The sequence below is a fragment of the Tetrao urogallus genome (genome assembly GCF_951394365.1).
Source record: "Tetrao urogallus genome assembly, chromosome: 3".
Taxonomy (NCBI): domain Eukaryota; kingdom Metazoa; phylum Chordata; class Aves; order Galliformes; family Phasianidae; genus Tetrao; species Tetrao urogallus.
Genome location: NC_136815.1, coordinates 32079909 through 32103649, shown reverse-complemented (window position 1 = coordinate 32103649; position 23741 = coordinate 32079909). Strand labels below are relative to the sequence as shown.

At 40.1% G+C, this 23741-nt stretch overlaps 1 protein-coding gene across 1 annotated transcript in view; it reads right to left on the bottom strand.

Moving 5' to 3' along the window:
• Positions 1–10379: 10379 nt before the first annotated feature.
• Positions 10380–23741, bottom strand: part of SLCO5A1 (solute carrier organic anion transporter family member 5A1) — a gene marked incomplete at both ends in the record, with an annotated part of 63325 nt that continues 49963 nt past the window's right edge. The window contains 4 exons of the mRNA XM_079533654.1: positions 10380–10825; positions 12101–12165; positions 13049–13290; positions 16904–17063. Of these exons, the coding sequence (XP_079389780.1) occupies positions 10380–10825; positions 12101–12165; positions 13049–13290; positions 16904–17063 (913 nt within the window). The remainder of the gene's footprint in view (positions 10826–12100; positions 12166–13048; positions 13291–16903; positions 17064–23741) is intronic.

The window sequence follows — 23741 nt, the reverse complement described above, 5'->3', positions numbered from 1 at the left end:
TCTGGTCCTTGCATTCTGGAAACAAGGATCAACTATAAACCAGCCCAAAGAAAGAGTGTCAAAAGCTAACACATCCCTACGCAGATGTCCTAAGCAACTTGTTAGACAGCCTGTGACTGTCCCAGTGAAGTCTACATTTCCTCCTGTACTGTACTTCTTATTCCATAGCTGAGACAGTCAAGCACTGAGCAACACGTGGTGTGACTGTCAGGAACCCCTTGCAGGTTCTGGAGAGTGACGGGCTAGGCAAGAAAACAAATGCCCTCATCTGATCTTGAGGGTGAGTGGTCCTCGCATGGGGAGGCCTGAGAGAGGGACCTGCTTGGTTGGCTTTGTCTGATCTGCAAAATAATGGAGGTGTGTCTTTTCTGAAAGGCATAATGTCATTTTCTACTTTCTAGAAAGGGCCTGGAGCTGATTAGGAATATCTTCAAGGCTTGCACATCTGTTCTAATTGTCAGTTAGGTGAAGTGTTTCCCCTGGGATCTTAAAGAAGGTAGCTAGTAATGCCCTCACACCCCTGAACTGCATGAGCCACTTCCTGACACCTCCCACCACCTAAAGTCCTCAAGAAATATAAATTTCTCTATGTTTATGTGAGAACGGAGTGTTTTTCAGAACTCAGGCCTCATCATCTTCAGAACCTCTTAGCAGGAGAGAGTTTGTGTGGTGGAAGAACTTGGGCAGGGAGGCCATGAGCCATTCACAGAGAGGATTGGCTCAGCATGGTTCTCATGGCCCGAGTGCCCATGGACTGTTGGTGCCCATTGGGTGTGATCCCATAATAAAATTCCCTCCTTTTGTTCCAGCAAAAGCGATCCAGATGGGGTGCTCTGCCAGCAGTCTGCAGTAAGAGCCAAAGTGCGGTAGGAGGGATACAAGCTGCGGAGTCTCCATAAGACCATGTCCGGTCCGGGGAGATGCACTCACAGCCTGAGCCACCTGGAGCTGCCGGGGGTTCAGGCAGCAGGTGTCAGTGCAGAGCCGCACAGCAGAGCCTCTCCCGTGCAGTTTGCTCATTTGTTCGGTTTGAAACCAGCAGCAGCAGCCTCTGTGTGCCAGAAAACTATTGGCGACTTTATCTACTTTATCCTTCATTTAACAGCTCTGGTGTTGGACAGTGGGGACTTTCATTCTGCCAGATGCTTTTTAATCTGGTTGTATGTTTTGGAGAATGAAAACTAAGAATTCTTAGTGCAAGTACAGCAGTCAGACAGGGCTGAGGCCCCCTGGTTTGTCCCCCTGTCCATGAGTCACTCCTCAACGATAGTGCACTGTCCAAACCTCCTGAGGGCTCCGACTTGCAAGGTGATGGGCACTCCACAGAGTTTCCACCTGTGGGTATATCTGTGCTTTTACATAAAAGAAGTGAGCCCAGACTCTAAGAGAGCTCCAAGACTGACTAGCCACACTGCTATACCAACCAGGTGAGCCGTATCCATGTTGTACAGCACTTAGCTCAGGGGCTCCTCTTGGCTCTTCTGTGTTTTCATAGACCCAAAATGTAATTTCCATTTGTTTTCATTTTTAAATGTCCACCATACTACAAGGATGTGCTGCACCCACTGCAGCTTTTGCTGTGTGTCAATGGGGTGCGTGCTGCAGACCTGTAATGCTGTGTGAAGACATGGTCCTTGATGCGCACAGCCTGCAGTGCTGAGTGGCTGCAGGAATGAGGAAACTCACCCTGTCTCAGCCAGTTCTGCCTTTTGGGAGATCCCTGTGGCATATCCCTACACCACAAAGCATATGGAAATGGCTTGGTGCGGACTAAATCGGAGCCATGGAGTGAAATAAGCATTGCACAGCACAGACATCAGGATCCCTGCCCTTGGGTTCATGCCCTGGCGTATTGAGCTGTGTGTGGATGCACACAGACTTGTATCCTATGTATTTTTCCAACTCTGCCAATATCAACTTTGAACAGATTTGTTTTTCTTAGCATGTAGCCAATATAAATCAAATTTACCACTAGAGGAGATGATGAAATTTTACAGTTTATTTCTACACAATCAATACCTCTCTGTGATTCAGTGCTCACCGAATTCAGTGGAAAGATTTGGTTTCGTCTAACTGAGCATTAAAAAATGCAATACATCATCACCTGATCCAGACTGACCGCACACTGATCCAGGAACTTTTGGAGTTTTTTTCTTCTTTTTTTTTTTCTCATCAGAAATAAAACACACTTGATATGCTACTTTTTATTTTCCAATATCAAGTATTCAAGAGTTTGTTTTGTAAACACATGTTTACAACAGATGCCGACAATAGATTCCATGAAACAATGTGTTACACAGCTTCAAAATTATCCTAAGCTCTGCTGAGAAATAAATATCAATTAAAAATCCCTAAAGTACGCAAAAAAAAAAAAAAAGCATAAACCAATTAGTCTCTTTTTACCACAGCACAGCACCCACACACTCATACAGTCAGACATACTCTACAAATCTCCTTAACACTCTACACGTTTGCTTAATAATGAGTTTTTTTTTTAAAACGGACCAGTTGCAGGCAGTGTGCCCACTCCATGCTCCTGCCGCGCTACCCAGATTATTTTCTTGCTGCTTAAATCATTTGGTAGAGGTAAGCACAGCAGCCGAGGGCAAAACTCCCATTTGCTCAAGTGGGGAACAGAGCAAGACTGTTAGAAGGAAAGCCTTCACTGTCACATGGATCACAGTGACTCACATTCGTTTTTGTTGTTCTTTGTACAGAAACAGTTTTGAAGTATTTTGTCCAACTTTTTGCACCCACATCTCCCCTCATGTTCTCAAATGTACCTTTGTTAAAGAGGTAAAATTTCTGAGGCGTACCACATCATGTCATGTAGGATACACATGCCTCCTCTCAGTGAGCAGTCTAGGTACAACAACATAAAAGAATTATCTTTCAATTTCAACTGGAAAGGCAAAATGCTGTTTTAAAGACTCAAACACCAAAAATCTCAGTTGTGCATTCTAGCTTTCTTGAAAGTTGGCGAGATTTGGCTTTTTCCACTCATTGGAGCTAGAACTTGTTCCGATTCTACCCCCCTCTTTCTGATATTTCATGAAAGAACATTAATATCTCAGATCTGAATCCTCAATTTAATTCAAACTCTTAATGTTGCTTGGTAAGAGGTGCCATCACTTCCTGCCATTCCTACAGAATTTATTTTCAGTCTCTGCTTAAGCAAAGCCACCAAAGAAAGTAACATTCTACAAAAAGATAAATAAATCCTATAGGAGATTTGCATGGTCTATATAACTTGTACTTTAGCTGCTAGTGCTGAGCCAAATCCTATACTCCCTCCTGAAAGGACAGAAGAGCTAGACAGGAATTGGCTCACTAGGAACTATGAACACCAATTTTGCTGGAGGAACTCCAGACTTTAAGAACAAAAACACATGCTGTTGTATCATTGGCATGCGTCATTGAAGTCATAGTGAATACATCATAATAGCTATTTACTAGCTATTAGCACCATAATGTTGTTTAGCCTTTTGTCCAAAGATTATCAAGGTTACTCTTCCTTGAGCTGAACAATACCTTGAATGCTTTTTGTAGCCCTTCATAAATTTCCACAGCTTTTCAGCTATTCTATATCATGAATAAAATTCTGTTACAGGATAACATTGTGACAGCTAACTTGAAATAGAAAACTTAAGGAAATGGAGAAGAGTAAAATGGAACGTGAGCAAATAAGCATTTATTCTATTTTATAATTAAAAAAAAAAAAAAAAAGCAAAGATTGGAGCTATGAAGGCTGCTTCAAAAGTAATGCCTCTTATTTTATTATATTGATGTCAGAGGTTGATATTGGTGGTATGGCAGCAGAAGTCAAACCTTGCCACCAGTATTTCTTTACATGTCGTTGCTGTGTGACAAATGGCAGCAGAGAGGCAGTCTGACACAGCAGTATCTGACATGGAAGTGTGTATGGAACAATAGTATGAAATCTTATTCATGTGGAAAAAATGGCACCCATTGACATTGATCAATGCTTACTGAACATTTATGGAGACCAAACACATGATGAGAGCACAGTGGAGTGGCGGGTGGTACATTGCAGCCTTGCTGACCACCACAGTGGTTGTCTCTGCTGGTGCAGGTTATTACGAGCATGGCATGAAGGTCCTTGCTCATCACTGATGAAATCGCATAACTAATGGTGCTGACTGCTGAAAATAGTGTTTTACATTTTGTATCTGTTGTAATTTCCATGGAAACAAATAGGAGGCATGACTTTTAGAGTGGCCTACTTACTTTGAACTTGCAGAACTAGACCTGTGCTGAATGGCTGGATTAAGTAAAAGGAGCTTATCTGAAGGACAGGACACTCGTGAACTTATGCTAAAAACTACAGGTATTAACTACATGTGGGTATGGATATTGGATATGGATCTTGCTAGCTGTCATCCTTACTTTATATTACACACTGTGTGGAAAGGATAGGGAAAATTTCCTTCCTGAGGACCAGGTACACTTTCAAAGCTTTGGCCACATAATAGCATATATTAGTGTAATAATATGTATTCATAACAAAATAAGAAAGAAGAATCAAGTGAATTCTGGTCATAACCCATCCCCACACTGAAGGCTTCCCATTTCAACTCAGTGACAATGTCTACATAATAACCTTTTTTTCAATTATTAGACATAAAAAAGTTGTGTAAGAAAAAGATAAATAAAAACCCTAATTCTATACCAAATAATTAATCTACCATCATGACACCAACTGTCCATCTTCTAAATGCTCTAAAGGATAAAAATATCTCAAAAATCAAGTCCAGCATGAGAAGAACCTGAAATGTATTAGCATAGGTTTAATTTACAACCAGCAAGCACTGTTCAAAGCTCTGCCAATTCAGACTGCTGTAATTCTGTTTCTAGGTGTTTTAAACCCCTGGAAAGCAGTCACAGCTGGATGGCTTCAGCTGTGGTACACAGATAGTGCAGCATGACATTTCTTACGCTGTTATGAAAGAGAGATTACTGAGGGGGGAAAAAAACAAAGATAAACTTGTTAAGGGAATATTTTGTCTTTGATCCATGAAAACAATAATACTAACCAGTGACCAGAGTATAAAAGCTAAACAAGCACTTTATGTCACCTGTACTCACTACTGTGTCAGCATGTTAATGTCCAACATAAGGGACAGGCCCAGTTCTTCAGCCTCATTATCAGAATGTTGAGGCTGAGAATCTGGCTCCAAAATAGCAATAAGACACTTTGGACCTATTTATCAGTTTTATGTCATGAAGTGCAGTGGTATTATTCACACAGAAAGAACAGTAAGGCAGCAAAAATTCAGGCAATTCGGGAAGAACCTGCAAGAATAGTACAGAAGGTGCTGATCCTTCTCCCCAGTCATGCTCACTGGAGTTCCGTACAGTAATGAGGTTCTAATGTGTCATTCAAAGCTCTGGGTTCAAATCCTGTGAAAGGACACTATCCAAACCTACAGCATTACAAGTGATTTCATTGGCTTTAAGGTCAGAAATATGCCCTTATTTATTCTGTATCCACACAAAATATCTAAATTTTCAGCTGATAATCTGTAAAATATGTGAATGGTGTGCTTTAGGAACTAAATATAGAATATATATTTGAGCAAGTTCACAAAATATTTTCAATATGGAAGCAACCATTATCTGAGATGATCAGACACCCACCATCTCTGGCTGGATGAGGTGATACTGGGTGCCATCAGCCAGGGTGATGAGATGACTCTTGTTCTGGAGCTAGACAACTACTGCCTGCTATATACCTGCTTGGAATGCCCTCTGCTTCTCTAGGCAGAATAGTAATGTTCCTCACTACGCAATCACACCTTCACCCAGAACTAAGAATTCTAGTAAAGAATTCTAGTAAAAATTTTACAGTTTGTAATGCTAAGCGTTGCTACATGGAACTGTTATTTATTTAAAAAAAAAAAAAGCATACCTCCATTGCCAGATACAGAAGTAGCCACATGTGAATGCCATGGGGAAGTACTTGCCTGCCATTCTGTGCTCTTCTGGTGATTATCATTGAATCCATGGGTAAAAAACATCTCAGCATGGAAATTACTCCTTGGGTAAAGGAACTTCTTTCTGAATGCACATGGGATTCAGTCCAGTGCCTATATACACACATTATTTTTAAGTGCATCACTTCAGTATATAAATTTAGACATGTATTTAAGTGTTCTGCTGGATCAGAGCCATAATGAATGGTTATGTTATGAATTTATGACCTATATTTTTTAAAAAGCAAACATATTTTTGAAAACACTACACTCAAGTGTTTCTGATTAATTTAAGGGCTTTCAAACTTACATTTCTAACTCCTGCAAGGAGATTTGTACCCTAATTCACTTAGCTGCATGTTCTGACAAACAACAAATTATTACATGCATTTTTTAAGATACAGTGACTAGACAAAGAATCAAAAGCTTTCAATTAAATTGCATCAGAATATTTAACTTATTTTTTGTAGTTGCTTATACTGTGCTGAAAATATATAAAATGTCACCAGTTCCAAATTATACCATATTACGTTCAGTATGCTTATGGGAAGAGGACTAAAAGAATGCAGGGCTTTGCCTAGTATTGGAAATACGGAGCATCACTCTCCAGTTATTCCAGCCATGACTACATCCACTGGAATCTATATGAACCACTCAATATGAATAAAGTGCTTCATAAGCCATGCTTATATGCCTGAGGCTATCGATACTCTTTTCCTAAAGTCTTCCCCTTTTTGAGGAAACAGAGAAATGAGAAGCCTTAGATAAGAAACGACGATCAGTTCAGTCATGTCTATGCACTAGAACTACTTCTCTCATGTCCCTCATAACTTGTGCAAGAGGACACTGGACTCTCCTTATGATATCATGGCTCTCTGGAGACTTGCAGTTAAACTCTAGGTGTCATTGCTCCCTACTCTCCCTGGCTGGCTAACTGTAGGTAGAAGACTTCAATATTCTACCAATAGCACTGTGTGGATGAGCAGGAGGGCAGGACTCCTGCTTTACGTGTTTTTGTGTTTGCCGCTAACCAAACTACCGTGTTTGCAGGGAGAGTGGAGGATGGCAGAACTTACAACAGCTAAACCCGAGATGACTTTGGAATTTCACGTTTTATAGTCAGATGGTTTCATGACAGGAAAACAGCACGATCACCCTTGCTGGATAATAGGTAAAGCTTTTCCTCTGTGAAACAGTTTAGCACCACACACTGATGGTGACTAGGATCACTGCATACACCTTCTCTGGCAACTCGGCTTCCTTCTACAATAGTAGCCTCAGAAAATAGTGTTTGCTCAGCAGATTTCAGTCCATATTTCTGTCACTGTTGACAAGGCTGGAATTGACTTCTCTGGTGAGTTACTGTTTTTACCCTGAGTGCCTTTATTGGCTTAGTTTAGACTGTTACAGCTAATCATAACAAAGTCTTCTTCAGGAATAAATCAAAAGTTCGCCAGAGGCTGTGTCTTCTTTCCCTCGGAGGATGTTGATTTAATTAAATGATTTGGTAGAAATACATTGACAAAATTATCTAGATTAAAAAAAACTATTGGATATTTAGGTTGCTTTTGTGAAGTATATAATTTTGAAATGAAAATTAAAAAGCTACAAGAAGATAAACAAACACAGCTTTTTCAGTATTTCTGAAATGAATATCTTCCCTTCTATGTTCCAGTTTCTCAGACATTAAAAATAAAATGCTTTTAGAAGCTGAGGTGTCAGGATTTCCTAAAAAACAGAAATCCTCAATTCTGACAAGCTCTGAATTCCCTTGCGCTCAGCTCAGAAGCTGCAGCAGTTGCAGATGTGTCACTTACATCACTCTCATTCTTTGTGATCAGTGTTAGCTGCTGACAATCCTACAAGCCTAAGCTGCTCTCATTCCATATTTGTATGGAAAAGACGTGCACACAAGGCATGAAATAGAGTAGATCAGGACAGATGATTCATCTCCAGCCTCTTTATCATATCATTTATGATTCCCTAAACGCTCTGTTTCTGAGGTATTTGAAGATTGTCTCTTTTCACCTCATCCCATGCGGATTAAAATGGGTGAGTGATTAAAGTGGATGGGTGCAATTACACTTCATCCTACTACTTTGCCTCAAATTTTGTCATGACATGAATTTCTTGATGCAAGAAGCACTCAAGACTGTAGGAGGAGGAGACATTTCTATCACCTATTCTGATCTCCTGTGTAAAAAAATAAATTGTACCCAGTACCTCTGAGACAAGGAAATGTATTCCTTGGGATGAGAAGTACAGAAGCTAAAATCCCAGGTGGCACAAACTGACTGCAGATATATCGTTCCCAGTAGCTGCACAAGACAAAAAAATTCTGAGGCTTGAATCCAAAAAGATACTAGTATGTACAGAAAAGCAGAAGGTGATTATAATGATATTCCTCTATGCTGTATTTTGCAGCCACAGAGAATGGAATTAATAACAAGTCACATAAATGGACTGAGACATTCTGAAATAAGCAGTCAACATTTCTAGCAGGGGAACCAAGCCAGTGGGTAAAGCCACATGCTGGTCAAGGAGAGACAAGAGATGATGGAAGGCAATCAGCAAAGGAGAAGCAAATCCTGATGCCAAAGAGAATATTCCCTTTTATTTCAAGGGGAAGAGGACTTAGTTCCATATATGATTAATCATCTTACAAACTGTAAATTAAAAATTAAACTAGAAAGAAAATCCGTCTTACATTCCCAAAGTTCTGCTTTCTCTTGTTTGATTTCATGCAGGCTAAACACATAGCAAAATCCAAGTCTACCCATCGAGTTCTTCTAATGCTTCTAATTTCCTAAACTAGTAAGGCTTCCCCTGCAGGGCAAAATACAGCTTTGATTTCCTGGTGTCCACTGAAATTGTTCCCTGCCCTTTGAAACATCATTAGTACATTGTAAGAAGGGCACTACAAAGTCTCCAGAGCAATATATGAAATGCTAAGAGCGGGGGAGAAAACACACCATAGTAGTTTGGAATAAGTAAAGGCCACATCTCATGGGTCCCTGCTCACAGACAATTTATATTCTTAGCTCTTCCCTGAATGGGTGGAGGAGAGCCAACTCACCCTTTGTCCTCACAGAAAGCTTTAAACGAAGCTGAGGAAGGCTGGTCACGTGCAGGACAATCCATAAACCTACAGCTTCCAGGGTGGTTCCAGCAGCCTGCTCCAAGGCAGGCAACAGGAGAGGCAGAACCAGGGCAGGAGCACCAGGGAGAAGCACCGTAGAGGTGCCAGCAGTTGGGAAGAAGGCCTCACGCTGGGCATGGGGGCAGCCCACGTGCTCACAGTCCACTTGAAGGCTTCTCTGCTAGGTCTTGTGGAGAGATGTGCCACCCTCGCTCCAAACAGCCAGTAAGAAACAAAACGAGACCATTAGCTCTACCCAGAGGTTCCCTTACCGAAACTGAACTCGTCTGGCATGCACTCCTGAAGCACAGCCAAGAATTTCCTGTAAGCCATAGCTGGTTGTTTTCTTTTTCAGGAAAAAAAAATGGATCTGGTAATAATAAGGGCCACCCAGGTGACCTGTATCATAACAGATATACATCTGACATGGTATGTGTACATGGTTCCTACACTTTAATGTTATCACAGATTAATACTTAAGTGCTTTTTTTTACTCTAAGCATTATACTCTCCTAGCCTGTGTACTTTGTGAAGAATGACTGCTTCCTATCAAATGAAAATTAATGCATATTTTGACAGAACAAAGATATTATGTCTCCACATTTGCAAAACATTACCTGATGCATAAATTTTGTATGGCTTAACATGTTATTAACAGTACTTTAAATGTTATGTTCTTTTTTATTTTAACATGTATATCTGAAAATAGCCCCTTTCAAATTGACTTGCAGTAATGTCTTTAAAAGCAAACTTTATACATAATTTGCTGCACATACAATTATCTGAGTAAGTTGCATAGTTTAAACGAGTTTAGTTGTGCTTTGTAGCAGAACTCACAGTAATTACTCATCTCTTAAAAATATTACTTGCAGATGTGAAAGATGATACATTTAAGCATTTTTGTGACATCTAGACATTAACAATATGAGTTTTTGTCACTCTTCCACTGACTTCTGTTGTTCTCCATCCTTACACTGATATTAGATAGGGCATGGACATTTAATGGACACAACTGAAATAATTACAAACGCAATTTTTAAAACTCCATTGTCAGGAAGGGAGAATTAAGAACTTGGGTTGGTTTGAGGTATCCAGCCCTCAGGAACATACTATGGTTGTATGCATTAAGCTTTGTTGGTTTTACCATGTGTTACATTTAGATTAAAAATAGAAGGCACAGGTGTTTTACAAGGCGCCATAATTAAGTCAACCAACAAAATTAAACATTACATTACCAAGCCAGGGGTCTATATCTCAGCAGTGACTTCTTCCAATGCATTTTCATTTGAGGAATTTATTGCTTCTGAAAAGGGGCCAGGGTATGTCTGTGCTATGCAATTCATTCCTTGTGCCATACCAATGTCTCCTCGAGAACTGAAGGTAGGGCAGGATCTAGTCCGTGCATAGTTTTGTTGGAGTCCAGCTTGGCCAACCATCTCACTCACAGTGTTCACCGGCGAAGCCCTCCATCTTTGTCTCTGTAGTTGCTCTTCTTTACACTTAATGGAGTACCAGGCCAGAAAAATAAAAAAGAATCCTACAAACTTGAGAGCAGCAGCCAACCCAAAGTAGACAAAACGAAATGAGGTGACATCGTATTCCCAACAAGATCCTTGTACGCCACAATCCTGTTGCCAAAGCATGCATGTGGTATCAATAACAGCCCCAAAATAAATTGGAGTGGGAATGTAAGCTGAAATAAAAATAGCAACAGCATTAATACGTGTTAGCAGATAGAGGAAGACTTCCAAATAAACTATGTATGCATGTAAGCCAAACAGGTGTAGGTCAAGAAGTTCCGAGATTTCTACTGCTCTATTCTTCCCACCATCAGTACTTATCCCACTTAGGAACACCATATAAGTGACAGTGTTGAAGTAAAGACAGCGCAGCAACATCTTACAACAGCTACTGCTCCACTCTGTAGAGCCCAGCCAGCTCTTCATGAACTATTTGTCCCCCCAGAGAAACTCCAGTGCTCTCAGGAAATAAAATCAGCAGGAAAAAAAAAAATGAGATGTTCTCTCCACAGCATTACTCGTTGAACATCCATTACCCATAAGCTGGGAAAGAGCAGATTGCTGCTTTAGATTAAGGAGAAAAAGCCACAGAAAATTGCGAAACATTTCTCTTACCGAAGAAGGACGGAAGTAATAAGACCACTAGAGTTTCAATCTCTCTTTTGAAGGTATCTTCCTCAGAAACCGAATTTAACATCTAAAATTGCCAGACCCTTAAATGCTCTGTTTTCCCTGGAAATATGACACCTTTAAGATGAGTCAGAAAGGGCCTTCCTCAAAGAAAACTGTTGCCTTACTGACCAGATGCAGCCACGAGTACTTTTCCTCATGTTATCACATAGAATAATCACCACTTGTTCTGTTCACTACTATATTGCTTGCTCCATTCATTATATACTATTTGGTAGTAGCTGAACACCAGAACCAGTTGGGATTTTAGGAGTTCAAGAGGATGAGCACTGGCACTTCATCTTCTTTTCCAAGTAATTCCAGTTTCTGTCCTCGAATACGCAATATTATTTATGGCAGAGAAGGACTGAAGACAGACACAATCCTGCTATGGACATGTTTAGAAGACCAAAGTTGTTCTTACTATGTCATCTAACTGGATCAAGAAATTACCAATTGTTGTCAAAAGAAAATATTAGTTTGTCAAAAACCAAATCATGTCAGGTAGGGTTTTTAAATAAAACTTGAAACTGTTAAAATACTTCTTTTTGGGACAAAAATATCATTCCAGAACGTCAATAATAAAAATAAATGTTTTAAATACATTCTCAGTGACAACATTTTCAGAAGCTATTAATTCTAAGTTCCTAATACAATCAGTCAGGTCATTAGTGGCATATTTATGGAATTTTAGTACTTTAATGTTACATTTAAGGCAAACATCACAGACCTTTTGGAAACTGCGGTTTCTGTGAAAGCTTAGTGGCTACATGACTTACCAAGAGTTCGTAATAGAACAAACTGCATTCCTAGTGCAAAGGGCCGTTCCCCATCTTCCACAGACCTAGCAGACAAAAAGAAACTCCTTTACAAACTAGTCATCATAGTCACTGTGGACTGTTCTGACTTTACATCCTGGCTTTTTTTCTGAGCTATAATAAATTTTTGTCAACATCCAAACAGTCTGGCTAAACATTCTTCCATTTCAACATAAGCAATATGAGATTCCTTCCAATAGTTAAAAAAAAAAAAAGTCAAGCTTTCAAAGCACTGTATGCAGAGTAGTGATATTTCACAATGCCTCAACAATTTCAGTAAATCACAAGTTATTTTTTAAATCTTAACCAAAATATCTGAAATTCAGATAGGCAACTTGTAGTGACACTGGAATAGAAGACAAAGAACAAACAGAAAAACTGCAGTCAGATAGTCAAGCTTTTCAAGCCAAGAACTCAGCCAGAAACTGAAAAACCAGAGAAATAACTTGGGCCACAAATCTTGGACCAACGTGCTGTGCACAGTACGTGGCATTGCTGTTCTGTGGACTAGGGGGAGGGAGGCATTCTCTTCTTCGATGAGCATTACAAATTCTGCTGAATATTTCCCTTATGTATCTCACTAAAGTGAAGCTCTCTGCAGTATTAATGTTCACCGGTTGCAGTTTACCTTTCCATAACTGCAGTACAGTGACAATGTGTTCTTATCGTTCTTACTGTGCAAGTGGAAAAGTCAGAGAAGGAACACAAGTCTGAGGTATCCAAATGACAGTGGAATATCAAGGTGGTATGTTTTTATTTGTTCTCTCTATATATGGTCTAGAAATTGTTGGGCATTTCTTGTTTCCCAAAGTGCATTATCATGCAAATATTCTAAATTCTTCTGACACAGACACTGGTGACAGCAAGCACAGCAAAAATACGTACGTGAGCCTATATCTTTGTTCCTACCTGAGTGTCACTATGATTGCTGATGGCTGGGCGCACGCTGTTATAAGGGTCACTATGAAGAGAAATATCAGGAATGGGATAAGTGTGTTGCAGGTTCGATCGCACTTCCCAGAAACAGCATAGCCGTTCTCATTCAGGTAGGTTTTGACGATGACCAGCCGGAGCTGGCTGCGCTGGCCCACTGTCGGCGGGGTGATAACCTGGCGGCTTTGGACACAGGCGCACTCTGTGTAATTTCTTACCTGGGGAGAGGGGAAATGGGAAACAGAGAACATTTCCACATGAAAACTCATGTGAGAAAGACATGGTATGTCCTACGTAACCTTCACAGCAAGCATCAAATACTTCCCAATCAGGGTTCTACAGTCTCCAGCATCATGATCCCAGATACAGTCAAAATTACCACTCTGAGAGGTTTCAAAGCTGGCCCAAATATCCCATAATAGATCTGCTTTCCCATTGCTCATAACTTCCACTAGTTCATAGAATCATAGAATGGCCTGGGTTGAAAAGGACACAATGATCATCCAGTTTCAACCCCCCTGCTATGCACAGGGTCACCAACCACCAGACCAGGCTGCCCAGAGCCACATCCAGCCTGGCCTTGAATGCCTCCAGGAATGGGGCATCCACAACCTCCTTGGGCAACCTGTTCCAGAGTGTCATCAGCCTCTGTATGAAAAACTTCCTCCTAATATCTAACCTAAACCTCCCCTGTCTCAGTTTAAAACCATTCCCCCTTGTCCTATCACTATCCACCTTTGTAAACAGCCGTTAGGCAAGCAACAGTTAGGCAAGCATTTATAAAAATAAGAGTTTTTGAGAACTTTGCAGAAACAATTCGATCACTTCTAACAAGGATGCTGGAGGAAAAGATTAATTCTGGTATATTATCAAAACTATGAGGAAACAACCTTTAAGCAGTACTGACAATACCATATTCTGGAATTTGGCAGGCTGTTCACTGTCATCTGCAGGAGGTATCTTCTACTGTCTCTATGGTATAACCTATCTAGACTTGGATAAAGAGCAGAAAGCTGTGTTTCACACATGGAACCCAGAAACTTTCAGCTGAGTGTGGAGTGTGGATATGGATGGGATGTGAAAAGAGGAAAAACAGAGAATAAGGTGAACAGAGAGAATTAAACGGTGATATTGGAAGACACGAGGGATTCTTGAATGGACAAGAGTTGAAAATAGCATGAAAAGATTGTGCAGTAAGCTGGCATTTCTGAGGCAAAGGATAGTGTGATCAGAGCCATATGAGGGAAAGCTAGGTCAGAAATAGGCTCTCATTACATCTTTTCTACTACAGTTTTTTAATGGCAAAAGTTTGTGTGGTGACTGAGAATATTCCTGTGTTAGGGAAGCAGATCAGTGCACGCATAACACTAGAGGCTTTGATTTTTATGTTCATATTCATAAATGTAGGAACACATATGCACAGAATCTACATTACAAGACCATCTTAATATTGCAAATTTAAGCACTCAGACATCAGGAAATAACCGAATTAGGGTTGCCTGTCAACTTCAATTTATACTCCTATTCACAGCTGTGTTATGGCAGCACCTTATTTTTATTTTTTTCCATGGGATTTAGCTGAACATCCTAATGAGAATTTATCCAGTATTTTACTACACATTTTGAAAATATGATCCCAAGCATTCTTCTCTTCATGCTAATAGAACTCTACTACAGAGCAGCTCATATTTCATATGGATTTTTTTTTTAATCAAACTCATCATTATAGCTTAACATTTTCAAAAAGGTGTAATTTATCTTCAAAACAGCTGAGATGAGGCACTGATGGTTTTATCTCTATTTTGTAGCTAAGTAATTCAAACAAATAAAAAGTTTCAGAAATGTGAGTGGCAAATTTAAGGGAACAAAGATCCCTTTCTTCTAGAATATTTTTCCTTATATATAACTTACTATTTCCTAAACACAACTTTTTTCTGCCTTCAGATAAAGATTTAGGCACTCAGTGCTTCTGCAGAAGACACTTCTAATTACTGCTCATGCTGATCATCCAGAATATGAAGAACAAAAAACTAATCACCAACTGGGATAAATTTTTGAGTGACTTGCCCAGTATTGCTTAGGAATGGAAGCAATAACAGAATCCAGTTTCTTATGTTCTTCATAGAATCATAGAATCACCAAGGTTGGAAAAGACCTTCAAGATCATCCAGTCCAACCATTCACCTATTCCCAATAGCTCCCACTACACCATGTCCCTCAACACAACATCCAGCAAGGATGTTTCAAGGTAGCTCTCCACTGTCTAAAATCACAAGTATTTGTTTCCTTCCTACAGTCTTCATCTTAACCTCCTTGTTGCTTCCAAATAGGCCTCCTACAGACAACAGTCTTCTTTAGTACACAATCTTCGCTCATCATCAGAGAAACCAAGTTTGTGCACTGAGACAGAGATCTTACGCAAGAGAAATTCTGGAGTTTACATAAACCAGTTCTGAATTCCACATGGGCATCCTTTTGCCTAATTCCAATTTTTAAGTGGCTAATTTTGAAAGCATTATATTCTATAAGCTTAAATCCCAATGTTATACCTTAGCAACATTTTGTGTGCTACAGAGCGACCAAAGCTTGTAGACATTTCTAAAAGCATTCTATATCAAACATTATTTTCTCAAGAAATGTATTTTCCTACTCAATTCTTTTTTCCACTGTCAACCTTCAGGTGATAAAGGATCTTCTCTTAAACCATAGTAGAAAACAGTGTGTTTCAAAATCTGTGTTAAAGAGTACAAATTACCAACGTACTTCCCTATTAAATGATTATTGGCATCAGTTTGATATCAGGTAAATTGTAGCCTAGATTACACAACTGGGCCAAATTAACTTTCTACTACAGACTAGGAAGACATTCAAAATGAAAATAAAAACAAAAATAAAAACAAACAAACAAAAAAAAACCCCACTGTTATAAGTTTGTTCTAAGTGGAATCTACACAGGAACCTGCATTTATGAAACATTATCCAGTCAAACTTGAGATAGGGAAATGCTCGTGTTCATAGGCTGGCTCAGAACTGCAAATCAGCAGACTGATACATTATAAATAAGCTTTTTGGAATGTACAATCAAGCCCTCAGAAGATCAATGTTTACATTACTTCCTGTCTTTCTTAATGATTTTTTTCACAGTTCTGTAACAGAAAAATTCAAGGGTTTGCCTTTCGTATTAAATGAGCATATAAATACCACTCTTTTGTTTGGAGGGTCAAATTGTACCTTTCAGTCCAGTATACTGAAAGATTCCCATGGTATAACTTTATCAGCAGGATGCCTCTCCCCAGCCCAGCATAACTGAAAGACTGGGCTGTAATGGATAATGCATATCCAAGAGAGAAAGTGGATTATTAACATCCTTTAGTTTCTGGTTACATGAGTTTAAAGGTAATTATATACCATGAAGGGGTCTGGAGAGGGACAGGATGATGGCAAACCTGCTTTACAAGAGCAGAATAAATGGGCAGTCTTTATTTACCAACACAAACAAAAGACCTATCAATGCACTGGTGCAGGTGGTACAACCACTAACGTGAAACAAGGAGCCCAGCACAAACAACAGTGGCTTTCAGCAGGCCATCATAAAACTTACAAAGGAGTTTAGAACATTTTCCAATTACCAGAAAAGTTCTTCCTTCCATTCAAAGAGGAAATGACAAAAACAACAAAATACACAACTACTATTAAGAATAACATTGACGAACTCGTGAAAAGACTGCATGCTTCAAGGATAGATGTTGGCTCTAGAAACAGAGCAGTCTTCAATCTGCTTCAGTCCTGATGGGCCACTCATGTTTGTAGGTAGGTGGGTGAAGGACTTACCCCTGTACTATGGTTTCCACCATTGATGCAGCCAGCCAGGCAAGGATTAAAATACGTTATTCCATCTGATCCACAGACAGGCTCATACTCATGAATTTTACATCCACAGTTCACATTACAGCTCCCAGTGAGATTCCTGTGGGCCATGGCAAGAGTGGGACTGAAAAAAGGAAAAAGAACATGCTAGTAGAGCAAGCACAGGTATCCTGCTGTTCAGAGGAGAAAACATCCTACTCATTAACACTGGAACTTACACTTGATGATTACAGAAAGACTGCATTAACCCTAGGTCATATGCTTGATTTGAAAAATGATTTGCTCAGATGAAAGCCTTAGATATCTCTGCCAACAACTGAAAGAACAATATAGAAGTAATTCCAAAGTTTAAACCTTGTACATCATTTGTGTGAGTGTTATATTTTATTCTCCTTATTTTTCCTTTTAAGAGTTAAGACATTTTATACAAGGTGAGCTGCAGCAATTTGCTGTTGATTAGTAGAGAAGAGCCCAGTGATGAGACGTGAGCATTACGTGAACTAATTAGCCATCTCTTCCCACATACCAACTGCTCCAGAAAGGTAATGCTTGTATTACTGATATGCACAGTTGAAAAATACAACAATCTCCCTGATCTTCTACATATGGAAGATCCCCATGCTATTACTAAACATCTCGAAAACAGCCACTATGCCATCTCACTGGACTTTTCCCCGAGATACTGCCAAAGCCCAACTTTCTGAGTTCTCTCACAAAGAGTGTAGCTGTAAGCTCAGAACCAGTGAGTTCCAGTGTGCAGCTCACACTCAGAATGGAGAGTCTGTCAAAAAAAATCTATCCCACTGTGGCACTGCTTTACCAGCGCTACCGCAGCAGCTCAATCCAGAAGTGGCACAGGCAGTAATAGCAGAATCCATACGCATAAGATCACAGATTCATCGTCATCAGATTCATCATCAGATGTTAAAAAGCACAGTGGTCAAATGCTACTTTTTGCTACTTGTAGAAAGAAATCAGCTCTGCTTACAACTGATGGTCAGATGGCACTAACAGAGGTTTTGATTTTTTGATTCCAGTTCACAAAGTGGGATGGTGATCAATTCCTCCACCTGCTGCCTGGTCCACCACATCATTCCAGCCCTGCCTAGAACAACTCCCAATTCACTCTCAAACTGCCAGCTCTCGGAACAACTACTAGGAGAGTGACCCAGCTGCTTCCTGCCCTGAAGCAATGACCATGGTGGCAGGGGAATTTTAATGCTTCTGGGTATATGGTGAGGGCTTGGAGTGCAAAGCAAAGGACAAGAAAGTCTTTTACAGTGAGGATGGTGAGGCACTGAGACAGCTTGCCCAGAGATGTGGTAGATGCTCTTTCTTGGAGACATTCAAAGTTAGGCTGGGTAGGGCTCTGAGCAACCTGATCTAGCTGTAGATGTCCCTGTACACTGGAGGGGGAGTTGGACTAGATGGCCTTGAAAGGTTCCTTCCAATTCTAAGGATTCTGTGATTCTATGAGGAAAAACATTAGCAGATATATCAACCTCACTGAAAGAGAATAATAAAACACCTACATAAATTCATATACAGATCCTGGTAATATACTAACAAAGTTTAAAAAAATAAAGTTAAAGAAAGGTAAAGTGGATACTCATTGTTTCTTCATAAATTAAAAATAGACTGTAACAATTAGAATCAGTGTAAATATATGAGTTCCAGTGTGCTGGATGCAAGGTGTCCAGTTTGTCTTACTGGGTTTTTCCCAGACATTAGAATATATTAATGAAAATCTACAACTTCAGGAGAACAATACCTTCATCAGTGGTAAAGGGGGCTGCAGGTACCATCCTACCCTCTCCTGTGTTCTGAGCGCAATCCAACCCAGAAGACCTGAACTTCTGTCAGAAATGGCAGTTTGGCCCTTTTAAACACAAAGTAGATACTGAGCTCCATTAGGGCACGGTATTAGCATATGTGCTGTAAGCAAAACTCTTGCCCTGGGAATTATGTTGGTATGCATAGCATCGACACCAGGCACTGCAGTGCAATATTGGATTAACTGTGTTGCCCTGTTTGCCCTGCTGTTGGTATTGCTCAATGATGCCATAGAGAGGCCGCTGCTGTTTCAAGCCAGCTCAAGTGTCTTCTCTAAACAGAACAGTAGGTATCCGGAGGATGTTTGCACCTCCTCAGCCATGCAGGAGTTGAACAAGAATCTGAACTGTTTTGGGGGCTGCTGCTTGCTTACCTTAGCTCTGTAATACTCAGCTACAACAGCTGTAAAGGCAAACAGCTACCATCAGACTTACTGTTTCCCAGCAACACCGTGGACAATAAGGGATGTTCTTCTGCTCCCATCTTCCATACCCAAATAGATCAGAGGCTTGGCTCAGGAACACTCCACACATAATGCTTGTTATCCATGTTATTTGTCACCTCACCTCCCATCATCAGTGATGCTAAGTGGTACGACAGCTGCTTAGTAACTTCCACCTGATTCGTTTCTAATGTATTTAAACACTATTTGCTCTTGCTGAATATGCTTGTCTTTCCAGCTGTGCACTTTTGCAGCTGATCTAATGTTGCTAAGTACCTTTTAAATATTTATTGACTGTCTACTGATTACACAAATCAGGTCCACAAATTTAGCTCTTGGAGCTACTTTGCACTTTCTGGTCTAGTTGGACGTTAACCAAAGCCTTTCTGAGTGTTTTCTTCCTCGTCCATAAACAAACAAGGTACAGTTTTAGAAACGTTGCAGCTTGAGCAGGAAATTAAATATCCAGGACTGATACTGTCTCTGTTGCCTTCCCAGCTATCAGCTGAAACCTGTCTCATTATATCATGCTGGATTTCAGAAAGCAATATGAAGCAACATGTCATACACCACCAAGCAGATTTTTCCAGTAATTTCCCAACAGAACTTTTTGTCTGGTGGAAAACATCCAAATCGCCAAAATATTTCCCATGAACATACTGACTTCAGCAATGATGTGACAGTATTTTATCACAGAAACAGGAGAGGCAGCATTTTTGGATTTTGACAAGCTCCTTGGCAGCCTGCTGAGCTGGGTGTCCCAGATGCCTAAATATTTGGGGTAAGCAGAGCTTCCCAACCTGTGTGCAGGAAACCCTCGTGATGATGCCCTGGCTTCCAGCTTGTGGACAGGACCAAGGGCATCTGAGGCTGCCAGGAAAGGCACAGCTCAGATTCCCCTCTCCAGCCTTTCTCACTCCGTAAAATGCATTCTTCTGACCTCTTATCCCTTCTCATTAAAGCTGTCTCAGCAGTAGATGATTTTTGGGCTGCTTCCCAGTGGCTCCACTAACATAGTCCACTCACTTGAGCTGCATTGCTAAATATTAGTATGACACACAGGTTAGGAAATCAGCTTAAAAATAAAGGTGAATGAAATCAGGCATGCAAGAAATTAGAAGCACGAACCCAGAAACTGAACTGAGAGTGCTGTGAAAATTTAATCTTAGGGACTTCTTTATTTTGCTGGAAAGAAGATTTAACTTTACAGATACGCAAAGCAAATACGTTCAACTTACTAACAAGTTACTGCAAGCTGCGTCTCCCCAGCTTTCATCACCTCTTGTACAAATAAATCACAGTATGGTTTATTTTGGGTATTTGCTTGCCTTTTTTTTTGCTGCTTAAAACAAATGCCTTGTGTAAAAAGAGATTTTTTTTATTCTCTCTAGAATGTGTAATAGAAAAAAAATCAGCCATTAGCTGTTTCAAAAAGCTCATTAGTAGACATTTTTAAGAGTCTTTTCATCTTTATTACCTTCAGTCTTCATCCACTGTTCATTCCTCTTTTAATGATCGGAAACTAATGAAGGACTAAAGATGTGCTGAAGACTTGAAATCTCTACTGACAAATATGCATGTAACCCCATTTCCATCATGTATCATCTGCTATATAGCAGCACACATTATGACAGATCTCTGTGAATACCTTTCCCACTAGTAGAAGCACATATTTTCACATCACTTAAGCTGAACCAGCATCTTCTGACACTAGGAGGCTGCCTACTTTCACCAAAGGAAAACAGAGCAGTGAGCTCTGAATTGCTGCAGAGCACATCACAGATTTACCTGCACTGGTCAGAGAAAGCAGGTTCTTAAGTAAATTGAACCAGAGCTATTAAGTCCTGTTCATGAGCTGTGCCATGAAAAAAGCAGCTCACTTTCAGTGCATCCACTGCAATATATACATGGGATATATGAGGAACACCTGCCCCACTTGTGTCAGTGGCACAGATGTTGTCAACCCACAGTGTTGCTTCATCTGAGCTGCCAGAGGCATCTGTCACGGAAAGGCAATTGTGCATACACACACAGAGACCAGCCCCAAAAGACACATTTCCAGAACTATTCTTTCAATTACAGGCAGTGACTCTACTCTTTTCATTTAACTTAAGGTTTGCTAAACATGCAAGGATAAAACTCAATTTTTGCATTTGTTCCCTTCTCAGGGAGACTGTTCTGTGTCTCCATGACTCACTATTGGTAAAGATAATGAAGAGAAGACCTTTATTAGATGAGGCTGAAAAAAAAAAAAAAAAAAAAAGAAAGAAAAAAGCAACTCTCGTTCCTAACATAGTCTAAATTCTGTTCTCCTCTACAACCATTGCTCTGTGGAAGGCTTGTGGCTTTAGAATAAAGCAAGAAAAGGAAAATAATAAGGCAGGACATACTGTCTGGAATCTTTAGAGCTGTGACCTGTTATTTCAGATATTCAGACTTGTCCTGAGACCCCATTTATGCTGGCAGTTTATGCACAGATGCTGGAAAAAGGCGGATCCTCATCCATTAAACTACAATCTAAATGAAATGAAGATAAACAAAACCAATGCCTGACTATCTTTTGGTAACATCTAAAAACAGAGCTTTGGACATGCTTTTATTAATATTATTTGGACTGCTGCAGTAACCAACATTATCGTACACTAAGGAAGGAAATACAAACAAAAGAAGAAAATCTCTCACAATTTCTCTAACCTTAAAATTGAGCTATATGACCAAAAGAGTTAACTTGGTGGCAATGTTTTTGGTTTGGTATTGAAGATTTAAGGCCTAGGATGTTCTGAAAGGCAGAGATCTGCAGCTTCTACTTGGCAAGCAGCTGAAATTGCAGCAATGAAGCAAATTTTGTGTAGCTGTCAAACAAGGGACCCTCTCACTGCGTTAGTTGGATTCCTTCTTTGTTGTCATTGTTCTGATCCAATTAGTCACTGATTCTAAATTAAGAGATCTGATAAGTCTGAAAGAGATACAACAGAAACACAAACTAAGAGTACAAGAGGAAGAATTTCTCTTTTTTGTTACATAAAGTGCCTCAGTAACTCAATTACATGCTTTAATTAAACTTTAATTGTACTAAAACGACAGAAAGCAATCAGAAGGAACTGTTTTGATTCAATACATGCCAGAAATATGAGAGATGGAACTGAAATAATCCAGGAATCTGTCATTATGAGCTCCCTGGGAGCTTGTTTTAGTTACTTAATATCTCAAAACATGGAAAGAACAAGTCTACACACCTCCAAAGCAGCTGTTCTCTGCTATTTCCTCTTTACCCAGCAATTGCGAGATCACACCTGGAGTGCTGGGTCTAGGTCTGGGCTCTACAGCACAGGAGAGACTTGGATGTACTGGAGAGATTCCAGTGAAAGGTCTTGAAGGTGATGAAAGGACTGGAGCACCTCTCCAGTGAGGAGAGGCTGAGGGAACTAGGGCTGTTCACTCCAGAGAAGAAAAGACTCGGTGGGGATCACAACAGCATATAAATATATCCAAATTGAGGGTGCAAAGAGGATGGAGTCCGCGTCCTTTCAGCGGTGACCAATGCCAGGACAAGAGTTCATAGGCACAAACTGGAACACAGGAGGTTCCATCTGAACCTCAGCAAGCACTTCTGCGCTGTGCAAATAGAGACCATTCACAGATTTAGGACTTCCCATTCAGATGTTTATTATGATGCAAGAGAATGGTTGCCAGACAGCAAAGCTTGGCACAAGGCTCATTATATCAAATATCAAACACACCCTCAGAGACAAGGCTGAGGAACTGAACAACAGATTCTGAAATGCTGAGATGTATAAAGCAGAGGTGCCCTTGACCTTCCTCATAGCAGAACTGCTGATGACACCAACAACAGAAAAACTGCTTGTCTCCAGCATAAAAAAGCAGAGAATTTTTGCAAATGTATTCTAATCTGTGTGCACCTCCAGGGTCCCTGAGCTGGTACAGTGAGAAAAATACTGAGTTATGAAACATTCTGAATTACGACATATCACTGCCTACATCTCTGACTACTGATTTGCACATATTTCTATGTTAACTAAAACCCAACTTATCTATCTCTTCTACACTGGTTTGTCTCAGTTCATCAAAGGAAAAAAACTACCTTTTTAAATGTAAGACAAGAAGAAAGTAGAACTAAACATACTAGTCCAAAGACAACTCTATGATATGTCTGTGCTGTATGGTATGTCTATACTGCCCAATGCAGCTGAGATCCTCAGGCTGCTGCCACAGCAGGTAGCCCAGGCATCAGACCCGGCACAGTCATGGTAAGGCAGAGCATCGTGAACGATGATTTATCCTGAACCAAACCAGCTGTAGTGTTTCCCATTTCTCATTTAGGCATGCTGAACTGGCTTTGATGTCTGTACACTGAACAGCATTGGAGCTAGAGAACAAAGTATCTGTTTTATTAAACCTCAAAATGAAAGCATGATTTTTTGTTACATAAAAATTACCTTCTTCGATGTTTGAGTGGAAGACTTCCTTACTAAGTAAATTATATGATTGACCACAATGAACAAAAGA